This window comes from Leptodactylus fuscus, chromosome 6 (assembly GCF_031893055.1).
Source record: "Leptodactylus fuscus isolate aLepFus1 chromosome 6, aLepFus1.hap2, whole genome shotgun sequence".
Lineage (NCBI taxonomy): Eukaryota > Metazoa > Chordata > Amphibia > Anura > Leptodactylidae > Leptodactylus > Leptodactylus fuscus.
In genome coordinates this window covers 56,182,506-56,199,236 of record NC_134270.1, presented here as the reverse complement: position 1 = coordinate 56,199,236, position 16,731 = coordinate 56,182,506, and the positions used below count along the sequence as shown (strand labels likewise).

The following is a 16,731-nucleotide window of genomic DNA, read 5'->3' as shown; positions in this document are numbered from 1 at the left end:
AAAGTCCGCAGAGGAAAACTGTGAACTTTCTCTTAAAAGCGCTGCGGAAAGAACCCCAATGCGTTCATGCAGCGGTTCTTTACGCTGATTACGGCCTGTGGGGCCTTAGCCTAAGGGTGCATTCACACTGAGTAAACGCTAGCTTATTTTGTAGAGTAAAATTACACTTGTAAATTTTGCTATCCCATTGACTTCAATGATATTTTTTTACAAGTGTAAAAATACGCCTGTAAAAAATACGCCTGTAAAAATACGCCTGTAAAAATACGCCTGTAAAATGTCATTGAAGTCAATGGGATAGCAAAATTTACAAGTGTAATTTTACTTTACAAAATAAGCTAGCGTTTACTCAGTGTGAATGCACCCTAAGGCAGTTTTTTGTTCAGTTTTGTTGAGCCAAAGTCAAAAGAGAAATCCAAGTAATGGGAAAGATAGAGGAAGATCTTACACTTCTCCTTCCTACATAAAACTGCATCATAAACTGCAGAGGCATTTTTCCAACAAATGCTGTGTGTAAAGCTACACTCGAACAGGGAAAAGTTGTAAATTTTTGAGCAAAAATTGTCTGACAAAATCACAAAATTTGTGACTTATTAAATTCCTCTCTTTTTCTTCTTTTTCTGCCTTGAACAAGCCACCTCCCTGTATTAAAGGGGTTGTAAAGGCCCTTATCCAGCAGGGTAGGTGTCTGACCAGTTGGGCCGCTAGCTGTCAGTCCCACACAGCTTTGAAGAATAGGCGCCCCCGTGTCTTTCTGGTCACACGCATGTATTGCACCTTTAACACCAAATTCACTAGTAGGGTGTTTAAAGATGGATTTTCTAAGTGAGAAGCTCCCCGCTATGGAACAGTCCTTGTACCTTGCAAAGGGGAAAATTCTAGCACATCTAACAGAGGCCTATTATTTACTTCCTGACACAGGCTCCTGTATGATATAAGGTAGAAGAGGGCTGTGTGTATGGCACGCGTCCATGCCTGCTTTGCACGTTTCTTTTAAAGTGTAATTTGTGCTCTGGGGAGGTGCTGATGACACCACAGCATGGTCTTGCACTTTTGCCTTAGCACATGGGTTGCCGTCTCCTGCAGTTTTTTTCCCTACCTGCTTTATGCACTGGGAGACAAGTCAGCAATTGCTGTCTTACAGGTGGTTTGGTTTCTGTATATAGATGTAAGAAGTAAATCTTACCCCAAGCTGAACACCAAAAACTGTTATTGTATTCCAAGGTAAAGAAATTTATCTAGGTATTTTTATGAGCAGCACCTATACTGGTATGTGTAGCCGTTACCTATAGAACCAGAGACATTCTGGGAATGGTTTATAGCGGTACGGGTGCTCCTGCTTCACAGGCCATGCAACATCACTTTCATTGGTCACATGGTCTTTTCGCAGTGCAGTCCCATTCAAGTGAGTAGGGCTGAGCCATGATACCAAGCACAGCTACTATGCAATGTGTGGCACTGTGCTTGATTTCTGCGCGTTTCTTCAAACAGTTGACAGGTGAGAGTCCTGGGTGTCGAATCTAACCTAAGGATAGGTCATGAGTCTATCAGCCTGGAAAATGTCAAGCACAGCCAGCACGTCAAGCTCCTGGGGGCATTGTCATCTACAGGACTGAAGCAAACTCTATATTTTAGTCTATCTGTATTTAAGAAAGTTGTGTGATATTACACAGCGACTGAGTAAGGCACAATCTGCTCTATATAACTAGGCAGATTTGCTCTTCAGGACTCTAGAAAAGCTGGGTCACAACTCTTGCTGGAGCTTTGCTACTCTGCCACATGCATTTTTACACACATGTCAATCATCGAGTGTTGTATTCTAGGAAAATATCATATGCTCAAATTTACTAATAGACATTGTCAGCGTAGACAGGCAGTCTGAAAATGCACCATATTTATCACAATGAAGCTGGATGATACATCTGCTACTTTTTTTAGACTGTCTGGTCTAAGCTTATACCACCTATTTGTTAAATTACTTTAGGCCAAAATTTAGGTGCAAAAATTTTGTTTCAATTATGGAATGCCACATTTCCCACAAAGTCTAGGGCTACTCAGCGATTTTGGCTGCGACTCCCATTAGATGACCAAAAATTGCCTGGTGCCCTGTGACTCCTTCAGTAAAATTACAGAATGCAATTGCATCCTCACCCCATTTGCCAAGATCCCGACATCTAGTCCCAAAATTATCAAATAGTGTTGGATTTTTTTGCAAGTTGAAGTTGCAACTCTGTTTGTTAACATTAGTGAAGGAGCAGCAGGGTGACCAAGCACTTTTTTTGTTGCACAATGGAAGTTGGGGGCCAAAGTCTCTGTGTAGTCCTAGGTTAAACCACACCCATTTATGTAAAGCCACACCCCAAGTCTGAAAACTAGTCGCGCAGATTTGCTCCAGACTTATTTTTACAAAGGTCAATTTGCAACCACAATTGTACATTTGCCCCATAGTGTTTAGTTCTGTTTGCCATATATAAGACCATTGTAATCCATCATTACTGGTATTACTGGTCTTGTGTCCAAAAATCTAAAAAAACTTAATTGTAATTCACGTTTTTAATTATTATAATTGTGTCAATTAGGAAAAATATAAATCCATTGGATACAATCTTGTATATCTATATATACAATTTTATAACACACACCCATAGGTTTTCTCTGTGTGTGTGCAGCGTATATATATATATATATATATATATATATATATATATATATATATATATATATGCGCTCATACACACACACAGGCAGATCTCTCTGCTGCTGCGCAAGGGGGAGGGGTATAAAACCCATAAACAATGTGATATATAATATTTTTCCCTCGCCCCTTTTAAATAAATACCGATCAGCTTTATGTTCAGAGACAATAGGAGCCGTTGGCTTAAATTTGCAGTTTACAGTATTTATGGCTGTAATATGAAGGTGCTGGCATCGTAATTTCATGCCCCAATGAGAAGAGCAAGGTCGAGGAGAATGCCTCTATCCACATCTGCTAACACACTAACTCATAAACAAGAGCCGTCTGTATCAGGTAGCACAGAATACGCTCGCCTAATGAAATACAGCACAGCTTTCCATTACTGTTAGTTTTTACTGTGTCGTCATTACGTGTAATTTATGTTTAAAAAATTCAATTTTATACAGGGCTCTGGGAAATAGGGGTCTTAAGGGTCAGCCGGGGACTTTTAACGGCTCTCTCGCCCTGTATGCTCTCCCAACTCAACCTTAACCCTCTCATTACCGCTCCTGCCGCCTTCAGCACCTCACCCTGAGGTTTTTGCGGCGGCGGGGGCGCTGCGTGTCTTAGACGTTAACACAAGGAGCCCACCTTGTGCGTAATGTGGGGATAAATGGCTAATAAGATGGCAGCGGAATTCATTCCAAGCCAAGTTTAGATGGAAGAAAAGAAGAAGTAAGAAGTGGTTATATAGTTCTTATACATCATGTTAAGTTTGTCATTTGGCACCTATCGCGGTATTATTACAACGTGTGGATTTACGTAAAATGAACGACATTCTATATCACAAATGATACAGATCCTTGAGAGACAAATTCAGCTCTGCTACATGTGTACATTGGAGTAGGTGACCTATAGACATAGGAGCGGTGCAGGGAAAAGGCATTAAGGTTTTAGGAGCCAACAAATTTTGCAATAAAAGATCACTGACACCTGGCTGGGACTCTAATATGGCTGATGTTAAAGTCAGTGAGGCTGACCCAAAAGCCATGAAATTGGCAAACGACCAGCGGGAGTTGACAGAACTAATGGTTCCCATTTTCTGTGCAGCTTTCTAAACGAAATAGCTGAAACATCGCAGACCGTATATAGTAGGTGTGTGATCGATCTATCTATCTATCTATCTATCTATCTATCTATCTATCTATCTATCTATCTCCTATCTATTGATCTACTTACTTATAAATAGATATAATCTGTGTATAAATACATTGTATTGCTAATGTTCTGATTCTGAGTTGCATCCTGTATTGTACTCCAGAGCTGCATTCATCATTCTGCTGTCTGCTCACACCTAAGGCTGCTTTCACGTGGAGTTTTTTGGTCAGGAAACTTACTCAAATTACTCCTTCAAAAAACACCTCACCATACAGTCCTATGGGGAGGCGTTGTTTAGGAGGAGGAATTTGAGTCAGTTTGCTGACCAAAAAACTCTGCGTGAACGCAGCCTAACCGCTTACTTGAGCTCCAGTATTGGATTTTTCTAGTGTAAACAAAACTAGGATTGGTCGCTGTAAGGGTAAAAAATTCCTTCCATTGAAGTGGATGGGAATAGGAAATCTTTTTGCCGCCAGCAGAGAGTGGTGGACTTTGTATGGTAGTTCCAGATGAAAGATCCACCACAAGAACTTTCTTTAAGGACTCGTTCATACTTACACCTCTGGTTTTCTGCCGTGGGGTTCTCTCGCTCATTCACCTCAGATGAGAAGTGGGTTACTAGCCGAGTGCCGCGCACCACGGGTTCTGTGGCAGAATCCACGGGGAAAGTAACTTACTTTCTCAGCATCCTCTTTTGATCTCTGTATTGAAAACCGGGTAAAATTTGGCCCCGAATCTGTCTCAAAATCTGCATCAAATTCCTACATGTGAACAGAACCTAAAAAGCAGAGAGTAGGTCAATATGGATTATTTCTACAAGAAAACTCTGATATCGTATGGAACGATAGCGATATACTTCCAACATTATTACAGGGAATTTTTTTTTTCTAGAAGCATTTGCCTAATATAATATTTTTGGAGCCACCCCTAATAAGGATCTGGTTAAGGTCCGGTCAGAGCTGTGGCAGTCTGTATTCCGTCAGTACAGGATTCCATAGGAGCCTCTGTTAGGACACTCACATGACATAATGCTTCATTATGGTATATTAGACAATCGCTATTCATGCAATTCCATAATGTTGTTTCCTACATGCTGGTATTAAAAAAAAAATATATATATATATATATATATATATATATATATGCTATAAGATGCTGCTGCGTTTATATTTGTAAGCGAAGTGAATTTTTTGGGTGAGAAAAATACTATAAAATGGTATATGTAGAGAAATGGCTTCCATCCTGTAATATAGAGGTGTCTGTGTGGTGTAAGATGCTGTTGCAATCCTAAGGTTGATGGTTACTGTGTGACTGCCAGGCATCTCGCTCTGCCGAGTCCTTGCCTTGTGTCCCCTCGGTGTCTCGCAGATTATTCAGCTCAGATAGCAATCAACTGGGAGACGCGTGTGTCTAATTTGCATTAGATTATTCGAAACAAAAAAAAAAAAAAAAAAAAAAAGCTGCATTAGTCAGGCTGGTGATAAACAACGGCAAGGAGTTTATAATATCAGCCAACGCTGCAACGTCCTTCTCTCTCGGACGATCTGCTCTTGTTAACCTCTTGTCATCCGTCTGTTGAGGGGGGTAGGAGAGTTGATACAGGTTTCGCGTCCTGTGAATTACATATATACGGCGGAGGTTATGAAATATTCACAATGAATGCTGAAACAACAGTTCACACAATATCGACTCGTGGCGTCTTATAGGTACTTCAAAAATATTAAGATTTCTTTTTGTTGTGGTGATGGAATTTTCGATAGGCCATTTTAAGCAGGCTACTACCTCTTGAAGAACAATTCAGATGCAAAAATGATCTTCCTCTTTTAGATCCACGTTATTGTACATGGGAGTCGGGATTATAGTAGCCATAGTCTCCACCATAAGGGGCAGTATTATAGAAGTTATATTTTATATAAGGGGTAGTAATATAGTAGTTATACCCTTGTACATAGAGAACAATATTCTAGAGGTTACAGTACCATGGGAAAAAATGCTGGATAGTAAGGCAAGTCTCAGCCACAATGGCTGGATGAAATATTCCTACAAGCTGGATTTTTCTTGGTAATTTCAGCTTAAAAAACCCCCAAAAAACTACCCAATGGACACCCTATAGGCCCCATTATAGTCATTGTGGTCCCTCGGGCTCCATCAGTGTCCACTGTCTTATTTTTCTGTTACGCCGATGAGCCAGAAGAACAATACCCATCACTAGTGTGAACCTATTGTTAGAATGCTTTCACAAATAGAAGTATTAAGGGGGTTGTCCAGGGGTTAGAAATTGAAATGGGAGCTGAGTTGCAGTACCAGCGCCCCGCCACTACACAGGGCACAGAGCCAACCGTTTCCAGTACCATGTTGTGTATAGTACAGGCGTCAGAAACAGCCCCATACAGTCAATATGTGCTTGTTGTTTCCTCCTTTCCCATTGATCAGATAATTTTGGCCTATTTGGTGTCACCACCCTTTGCCTTCAAGATAGCATCACTCCTTATAGTGAAACTTGCAGACAGTTTTTAAAAGTCAGTGGAGAGATTTTTTCAAACATCTTAGAGAATTAAGCTCAGATTTTCTGTACATGAGGGTTTGCTCCAATCCTTCTGCCTCTTCATGTAATCCCAGACAGACTGGATGATGTTGAGATAAGGGCCATAGCATCACTTCCAGGACTGCTCTTCTACAGAGTGGTCACAGCAAATATTAAATTAGCTTTCTCTTCTATTCATTCACTTCATTTTGGTATTTGACACAAATGAATTATTAAGACTTTTATTTTGTAAGCATTCTTACTTTGTATCATAGTGTGTGGTCTAATAGTAGTTATATTCTTGTCCATAGAGGACAGTATTATAGTGCTTATATTCTTGTACACAGGGCAGTATTACAGTAATTACATTCTTATACATAGGGAATAATGTGTAAGTAATTATACGTTTTTTTCCCCACATATGGTCAGTATTATGGTAGTATTTTTGTACACAGGGGACAGTATTATACTAGTTACATTCTTGTAAATAGAGGTTACGCTAGTTTTATTTATTTCATTTTTTTGCATGGGATAATATTGTAGTCAGTGGTTAGCACTATAGCCTTGCAAGGAGTTTGTATGTTCTCCCCATGTTTGTGCAGGTTTTCTTTGGGTATTCCAGCTTCCTCCCACACTCCAAAGTCAGACTGATAGGGAAATTAGATTGTGAGCCCTAAATGGGACAGTGACCGCAATGTCTGCAAAGTGCTACAAAATATGTACAAGTAAGAGAAATAAAATATATGACAGTAGTTATATTTTTTGTACATGGGTACATAAGAGGTGAGATTTTAGTAACTATATTTTTGTACTTGGAGACAATATTCTAGTTACAATACTGTGAAATGTTTTAAGCCGGTGTAGCAAAAATGCTTTAGAGTAAAAATTATAGTAGTTAGATCTTCAACATACACATATATTATAGTAATTATATTGTTATACATAGAGGACTATATTATTGTAGTAGTATTTTCGTACATAGGGGCTGTACTACTATAATACTTCCGCTGTGTTCAAGAATACAACTTTTATAATACTGCCTCTGTGTATAAGAATATAACTACTATAATACTTATAGTAGTACCTCCTATTTACAAAAATATAATTACTATAATATTATCCTCTATGTACAATGTAAGTACTATAAGGCTAGGGCTACACTGCAAATTTTTGGAGACATTCTAAGGGCCCCTTCACAAGGCATAAGTGCGCCGCTCATTTAGACACGTATACACGTGTCCGAGCGCGGCGCTTCAAAACAGAGCTCATTGATTTCAATGGGAAGCTCGCGTATATGCCGATATACGTGCGCTTCTCATTGAAATCAATGAGCTCTGTTTTGAAGCGCTGCACTCGGACACGTGTATACGTGTCTAAATGAGCGGCACACTTATGCCTTGTGAAGGGGCCCTTAGAATGTCTCCAAAAATTTGCAGTGTAGCCCTAGCCTTATAGTACTTACATTGTACATAGAGGATAATATTATAGTAATTATATTTTTGTAAATAGGAGGTACTACTATAAGTATTATAGTAGTTATATTCTTATACACAGAGGCAGTATTATAAAAGTTGTATTCTTGAACACAGCGGAAGTATTATAGTAGTTATATTTTTGTATACAGAGGCAGTATTATAGTAGTTATATTCTTGTACCTAGGGGCAGTATTATAGTAGTTATATTCTTGTAGGAAGGAGGTAGTAATATGCTTGTTCATAGTATAGTAGCTATTTTCTTGTGCATGGGGGCAGTATTATAGTAGTTACATTCTTGTACACTGAGCAATATTTTAGTAGTCATCTTCTTGTATATTGGGCAGAATTATAGGTGTCACATTCTTTTTCATTGAAATCGGAAAAGAGATGTGCATACGCAAATAATAAATGATTTTTATCACAGACATTTGATTATGTATTTTTTTTTAAATTTTTTTTGTGTAGGTCAGTATAATAATAGTTCTATTTTTGTATATAGAAGGCAGTATTGTGGTAGTTATCTTTTACATAAGGGGCAGTTTTAGAGTAGTTCTATCATTGTCTATAGGAAGCACTTTCTAATGAAGCTCAGTTAAGGTAACTGTTATGGACCATTGCCTTTACAAGTAAAGCTTGGTACAGTTTTTCTCCACTGCTCTGTTGTGAATGCGTTGGATCGTGCATAAATATGCCATGTGCAAACACCTATTTCTAACCTTAAGCAGCATCTTATGGACCATGTTTTACTAGTGGCATAAACCTACCAAAATCTACGGAAATGAAAACTTTAACTCTTAAATATGAGGTGAGATTTTAGAGAAAGATCTCTTTAAGAAAACACCTCAGGCTTCTCATCCATTACTCTAGTTATAGTCCACTAGTCCCTGGGTAGTCTCCTGCCCATTAATTTGGTGTGAAGGTGTCTCAGGTAAATTTTCCTTGTCTGTCCATGTATGCTATCATATAATAGCTTATTTGTGTAAGGCAATTTGTATATGTAGTGCTCCATAAATGATGGGGTGAGCTAGCCTATTAGCATTATTTACTATTAAGATAGATGAGACGTCTTTTATGCTTTATTACACCCTGCTGCATTTATTTCTTGAAGCAACTTTAGGCATTTTTTATCTTTCTTAGTTATTTTTAACAGGGTTGAATAAACAGCACAAGTGTTAACATGAGTTAGACAACACCTGTAATAGCACCCTCATACAGTGGGTACGGAAAGTATTCAGACCCCTTTAATTATTTCACTTTGTTTCATTGCAGCCATTTGCTAAAATCAATAAAGTTCATTCTATTTCTCATTAATGTACACTCTGCACCCCATCTTGTCAGAAAAAAACAGAAATGTAGATATTTTTGCAAATTCATTAAAAAAAGAATAACGGAAATATCACATGGTCATAAATATTCAGACCCCTTGGTCAGTATTGAGTATTTGCCCCTTTTGAGCTAGTACAGCCAGAGTCTTTTTGGGAATGATACAACAAGTTTTTCACATCTGAATTTGGGGACCCTCTGCCATTCTTCCTTGCAGATCCTCACCAGTTCCGTCAGGTTGGTGGACGGCAATTTTCAGGTCTCTCCAGAGATGCTCAGTTGGGTTGAGGTCAGGGCTCTGGATAGGCCAGTCAGCATTGGTTACAGAGTTGTTCCAAAGCTGCTCCTTTGTTATTTTAGCTGTGAGCTTAGGGTCATTGTCTTGTTGGAAGGTGAACCTTCGGCCCAGTCTGAGGTCCTGAGCACTGGTTTTCTTCCAGGATATCTCTGTACTTGGCCCCATTCATCTTTCCTTCAGTTGCAACCAGTCGTCCTGTCCCTGCAGCTGGAAAACACTCCCATAGCATGATGCTGCCACCACCATGTTTCACTGTTGGGATTGTATTGGGCAGGTGATGAGCAATGCCTGGTTTTCTCCACACATACTGCTTAGAATTAACGCCAAAAAGTTCAATCTTCGTCTCATAAGACCAGAGAATCTTATTTCTCGTAGTCTGGGAGTCCTTCATGTGATTTATGTCCAACTCTATGTGGGCTTTCATATGTCTTGCACTGACGAGAGGCTTCCTTCGGACCACTCTGCCATAAAGTCCCGACTGATCGAGGACTGCAGTGATAGTTGACTTTGTGTAACTTTCTCCCATCTCCCTACTACATCTCTGGAGCTCAGCCACAGTGATCTTTTGGGTTCTTCTTTACTTCTCTCACCAAGGCTCTTCTCCCATGATTGCTCAGTTTGGTTGGACAGCCAGGTCTAGGAAGAGTTCTGGTCATCCCAAACTTCGTCCATTTAAGGATTATGAAGGCCACTGTGCCCTTAGGAACCTTGAGTGCTGCAGAAATTCTTTTGTAACCCTGGCCAGACCTGTGCCTTGCCAAAATTCTGTCTCTGTGCTCCTTGGGCAGTTCCTTTGACCTCATAATTCTCATTTGCTCTGACACGCACTGTGAGGTCTTTGTGTGTGTGTGTGTATATATATATATATATATATATATATATATATATATATATATATATATATATGTGTGTGCCTTTCCTAATCAAGACTAATCAGTTTAATTAAACATAACTGGAATCCAATGAAGGAGTAGAACCATCTCAAGGAGGATCAGAAAGAAATGGACAGCATGTGAGTCAAATATGAGTGTCACAGCAATGGGTCTGAATACTTATGACCATGTGATATTTTAAAATTTTAATAAATTTGCAAAAATATCTACATTTCTGGTTTTTATCTGTCAAGATGAGATGCTGAGCGTACATTAATGAGAAATAAAATGAACTTTTTTGATTTTAGCAAATGGCTGCAATGAAAACAAAGCGTGAAAAATTTAGAGAGGTCTGAATACTTTCTGTACCCACTATACATGTCTGTGTGTCTAAAGTCATGCCTCTTTCCCACTAATCCTCTTAATAGAGTCAGGCCCAAAATTTGTCTAAAACAATAAATGTGGTGCACAGCTTGTATAGTTTACAGATTATTTTGACCATAGAATTTTACAGGAAGATTATTCTGAATGTTTTGCTGCTGTAATTGCACAAGTAGATATTCCATACGGGTCAGGTTTCCTACTTGTACTACGCGCAGCCATATCATTCAGGGAAAAAGAGACAATTCTGTTGTAACATTATTTGTTTTAGAATAGTTTTACTTGTTGCTGTATTTGTCATATTGCAGTTTTGTTACAATTTCAATATTCTCCGTCTTTACTGTAACTATCAGGGCACCATATTTTTGTTGCTGCTTCTGTTCCTTTATTGCAAATGTCATAAAATTATTAAAAGGGTATTTTTATGTCCGTGCCTGTGACTAAATCTGCTGCGGATTGGGCAAACACTCTTGCTTGGTGAAGGAACAGAATAAATGAAAAAGTCACTGTTTCCTACAAGATCAGTACAGGAGTCCTGAAGTGCTCTGTGCTGCTGGAACCTGTTCATTTTACCCATAGTCAGTGACTGTCCACGTCTCTCCATATGTAGCCCTGACTTCACTGGTATATTGAGTTGCTTTCATACTTTGTATTCATTCTGCTGTTGGCCTAGGAGCTGACACTATTGCAGCCTCATCTTTATTCGCTGTAACATTTTATCTGCTATAGTGAGCAGGTTTGCTTGGCATGGGCAAATTGACATTTGAATGAATGTCCCAATGCTCTCCGCTTTCTATCTTGTGGGCACTTGTAGTATATTAGTCTGAAACCATTTCATTAAAATATATGTGCATATTTGCAACTTTAGGTAGAATTTTACACATCAATGCCAGGTCAAGGTGGGGTAGGGATGCCTCGGATCATTATATTTACTATGACTCATGTTGGTAAGCTGGCATGTGCTATACCTGAGTTCTATGCCAGTCCCTGGCTGGTGTGGATTTAAACTCTAGCTCACAGGAGGCACCCGAATTGTGAAAAGGGGCGAGACTCTTTAATAAATCGGGTGTATCTCATGTCAGCAGGGAAATTGGTTAAGACTGGTATAGAAAGCACTAGTAAGAATTCCCCTCATTGTCTTCATTAAAGAGGACGTTCCACAATTGGACTCTCTTCATCCTCTCATAGGCACCATTCCACTAAGTCCAACACACTTGGAATATTTTCTCTAACCTGAACTATTCCTGAGCAATCGGTGCAGTAAGATTTGGTGCTTGGTGCCAAATATACTCTGTAAAGTCAAGACAGGCAAGGGGATGCAGTTCAGAGCTCTTGACACTGCCTACCTCTGATTGGAGTTCTGGATGACGCTCCTTTGCCTGCTCCTACCGGACACCACTCACTCAGGAGTGGTGGGGACTTTTAAAGGATGACAGAGCATGAATTGATGGGGATGATGAAAGGTATTTTTTGTTTCTGCAACTTTCATGCACACTCCATTTGTCTCTATGGTTAACAACTGCAAAGAAACCCTGTGTAGTCTGATTATTCAGTTACATTTCTCTCCATTTGTGCTCTCTTTTTAGCTAACTTACCGTGGATTTGCAAAAATAATCGGCAAATGAATAGGAAATATGACTGCAAGATCAGACTGCATATGGCTTGTTGTACTTGCAAACACATAGCGGCAGATTTATTAAAATGAAAAAAGAAAGCTACATTGTGATTTACGTTTCAATTTACCCCAAAATGGTAAAAAAGCCTTAATGCCTTATGCACCAAACTGTAATGCATCCTTATGTTTTGGACTATATTGCAAAAGTAAATCCCCTATTGACCTCTGGTGTAATGTACACCTTTTTGTTCATAAATCCATAGCTTAGGTGAAGAAAACAAACTTTGTAATATACATAATATAAGAAAACTGGTTCCTTCTGCAACTGTTCAAATCTGTACAATAGATGTCTATGAAGAAGGGATGTGGAGGAAGAGGAGAGCTCCTCAGTGGAGTGATACAACTACACTATAGAGAGACCACTTATCTGCACTATAGAGAGACAGTTTTTCCTTTTTCTGATGGAAACGACTCATTCTGTGTCTCTGCTTCTCCTCCCCTCTCCATACAACCCAATGTAAAGAGACCTGCCTTGTGTACAGAGTAAGAACAGAATGGCTGAGATGAGAAATAAAGACAGGTGTAATAGTAAGGGCTAGTTCACACGGGGAATTCCAAGTGTGCACATTCCGTTGCGGCTTTCTGCTCCGGATTAGGCCCAAATGAATAGGCCCAGTCCGGAGGGTGCTGTCACAAGGCGTACGCCGCGGCTGAATCAGCTACGGAATTCGCCTGAAGAAGGGCCGCTCGCTTTTTTTCCCCGCTAGCGGGAACAAGAACGCTAGCGGTCTACATAGACCTTTATTGTGAGGGGGGCGGATTTTGAGGCTAATTCCGCGGCAAAATCCCCCCCCCCTCTTGTCCCATGTGAACTAGCCCTTAGGGTCAGTTCACACTGAGTTTTTTGCAGGCAGATTTTGATACAGAATCTACCTCAAAATCCTCCTAAAAAACGCCTCCCATTCATTTCAGTGGGAGTCACTAGCAGTTTTTTTCTCCTGTTTGGAGAAAACCCTTGTGCACACTCTGCTTGATGAAGCAGAGTGTGCACAAGGGTTCAAGCGCACCCTCGGCTCTGATGTAGCAGAGCCGAGGCTGCACAAGGGTTCAAGCGCACCCTCGGCTCTGATGTAGCAGAGCCGAGGGTGCACAAGGGTTCAAGCGCACCCTCGGCTCTGATGTAGCAGAGCCGAGGGTGCACAAGGGTTCAAGTGCACCCTCGGCTCTGCTACATCAGAGCCGAGGGTGCGCTTGAACCCTTGTGCAGCCTCGGCTCTGCTACATCAGAGCCGAGGGTGCGCTTGAACCCTTGTGCACACTCTGCTTCATCAAGCTAATAGAATGCATTGGCCAGCGCTGATTGGCCAATGCATTCTATTAGCCCGATGAAGTAGAGCTGAATGTGTGTGCTAAGCACACACATTCAGCACTGCTTCATCACGCCAATACATTGCATTAGCCAGTGCTGATTGGCCAGAGTACGGAATTCGGCCAATCAGCGCTGGCTCTGCTGGAGGAGGCGGAGTCTAAGGTCGGACCTGAATGGAGACTGGTGTGGAGCGATCTTAGACTCCGCCTCCTCCAGCAGAGCCAGCGCTGATTGGTCGAGTTCCGTACTCTGGCCAATCAGCGCTGGCCAATGCATCCCTATGGGATAAAGTTTATCTCACAAAAATCACAATTACACACCCGATAGAGCCCCAAAAAGTTATTTTTAATAACATTCCCCCCTAAATAAAGGTTATCCCTAGCTATCCCTGCCTGTACAGCTATCCCTGTCTCATAGTCACAAAGTTCACATTCTCATATGACCCGGATTTGAAATCCACTATTCGTCTAAAATGGAGGTCACCTGATTTCGGCAGCCAATGACTTTTTCCAATTTTTTTCAATGCCCCCGGTGTCGTAGTTCCTGTCCCACCTCCCCTGCGCTGTTATTGGTGCAAAAAAGGCGCCAGGGAAGGTGGGAGGGGAATCGAATTTTGGCGCACTTTACCACGCGGTGTTCGATTCGATTCGAACATGGCGAACACACTGATATCCGATCGAACATGTGTTCGATAGAACACTGTTCGCTCATCTCTAGTATTTATCACCCATCTACAAAAAAGACGGGGGTCCACACATGTCACATGCACATTGCTGCTCCATTCAGTCTCTGTGGGTCTGCCATATATTTATCTAGGGATCGATATACCCGCTGCACCTGTAGATAGGTGATAAATGCTTTTCATGAGATAACGCCTTTAAGGGGGGGATTGGACTTCCAGCATTTTGCTGCCGGGACTATTTTGTATTCTTTTTGGATTTTGCTCCTTTTCCCTATAATCGCTCAGTGTGCATTTGATTTCCTTTTTATTTCTCCTTTTGTCATAAAACGTCGACTTGCTCTCCTTTCCTCTAGTAATGATGCGCCTTAACGAGCTCCCTCTTTACATAATTAGCTTTGGTTAGTTTTCTTCTGTTTTGTCTGGTTTCATTGCGCCTTACGTGAGCTGAATGAGGGGTACCAACCTTTAACCATTAAAAATCCTCGACCGCGATCTGCCCGCTTTGTTCTTTTTTGGTCCGGGCCGAAAGGGTTAAAGGTTTTTGGGCCGTTGATGAAGATGAGCTGGATTTGTTGCTGATGTGTTACATGGAGGGGAGTGGTTGGGGTGTATTGAGCTCAGAGCCGCGGTAATAAAACTGTTGAGAAATTAAGCAAATTGAATGAGAAAATCAAACCTCAAACAATATCCGCGCTATCTGAGTCTATAAGATTGAGCGCCATAGTTTATTGCCCTCTGGGTATATATATTAAAGTGACAGTGACATAATGGGATAGTTCTGCGCACATACACGCAGGGGTCTTGTTTCTCAGCTCATGTGAATTTTCCTTTTTTTCTTCTCCTTTGTAGGATTAAGTGATGAAGAGATTGAGTTGGCACTCCAGCAGTCCGGCACTGGCCATGATGATCCGCCCCCTTTGGGTCCCCCTGGCTTACCCCACCCAGGTCCACCACACCACCTGGCAGTCCAACCCTATCGTGAGTGACTTCATACTTCCGTAACCGATCCGTACATGAATACTTAAAAGTTGCTATTTTGCATCTGTACAACAAAAATGTGCATTTAATTCCTAAACCTCATCCAATTAAATGAAATATGCTCAGAAATAACTTTTATATTGAGCGAGCGCCGACTGCATAAAACAGTCATTACGATAATAAAACAATTTTATGGTCCTTTTTAGGATATTGCTCGTAGAATCCAATATTATATTTTGTAGAAGTTTGGTTTTTTTTTTCTTGTTAAAATGGCCACTGGGTGGTGCTATTTAGTTTGTTTGTTTTTTAACGATTTGATGGCATCTAGATGTATTTTTGAAACGTCTGGAATAAACAGTCTGCCAAATACACAGGCAATAAGTAATACAAAGGTGGAGTCACATATTAATCACTTGTCCTCCAGTACTCACAGAATAGCTTGTGGTGTTTAGAAGGGTTTTCCCACTAACACTTATTCCCCATTCACTGTATAGGATTAGTGTCTGATCACTGGGAGCTCCAGCAGCCACAAGACGTGAATGGAGTGGTGGTCCATGTGTGACCTCCATGCACATAGGGAAGGGGCCTCATTCTCATTATAGCTGGAGGCCCCAGAAGTCTGATATCCAGCAAGCAGACACTTATCCCCTTTCCTATCCCCTAAAGTAGTAGTGAGAAATCCCCTTTGAAAGTGTTGTATAGAAGTAAAAAAAAAAAATTGTAGAAACAGCGTCACACCTGTCTGTAAATTGAGTCTAGTTTTGCTGCGCAGTTCCTTTGAAGTAGATTGGACTGAGCTGCAATATCACGCACAACCTGTGGACAGGCGTGGCACTGTTTTTTGGAAAAAGTAGCTATGTTTTTCTAATCTGGAACAACCCCCTTAAAGTAGTTCTCCGGGGGAATTTAAAACCACTTATCTGATCTGGCAGAGATGATGGACCCCGGGGTTCTGGCCTCGTCATGACCCCCACATCACATGGGCGGAAGTAGCGCTCCAGCCCCTGCTCCTTCACCGATCTCACAGATAATTAATTACTACTATAGTAAAGTAATTAACTACCTGAGAGATCGGAGGAGGGGTCGGAGCACTGCTTTCATCATCATCCATAAGACTGGGCAATCAGGTCTAGAAAACGCTCCCCTAGAACTGACAACAATTGAATTGGCTCCAGCCTTTTGCTGCAGTAAAGCATATCACTAAATTTAGGTTTGCAGGGGAAAAGCTTAGACGAGAAGTTACAGAAAAAAAAAAGTAAAAAAAAAATAAAATATATATATATATATATATATATATATATATATATATATATATATATATATAACTTATTTAATCACTTGGTTTTAATAAATCTTAAAAAAGGTGATACGTTCCCTTTAAG

General features: G+C 40.5%; 1 protein-coding gene across 1 annotated transcript in view; it reads left to right on the top strand.

The window, feature by feature from the left end:
• The window catches only part of PEX14 (peroxisomal biogenesis factor 14), a 122,039-nt gene that overhangs the window by 87,305 nt on the left and 18,003 nt on the right, over positions 1 to 16,731 (top strand). Inside the window, exon 4 of the mRNA XM_075280045.1 lies at positions 15,221 to 15,349. Within this exon, the coding sequence (XP_075136146.1) occupies positions 15,221 to 15,349 (129 nt within the window). The remainder of the gene's footprint in view (positions 1 to 15,220; positions 15,350 to 16,731) is intronic.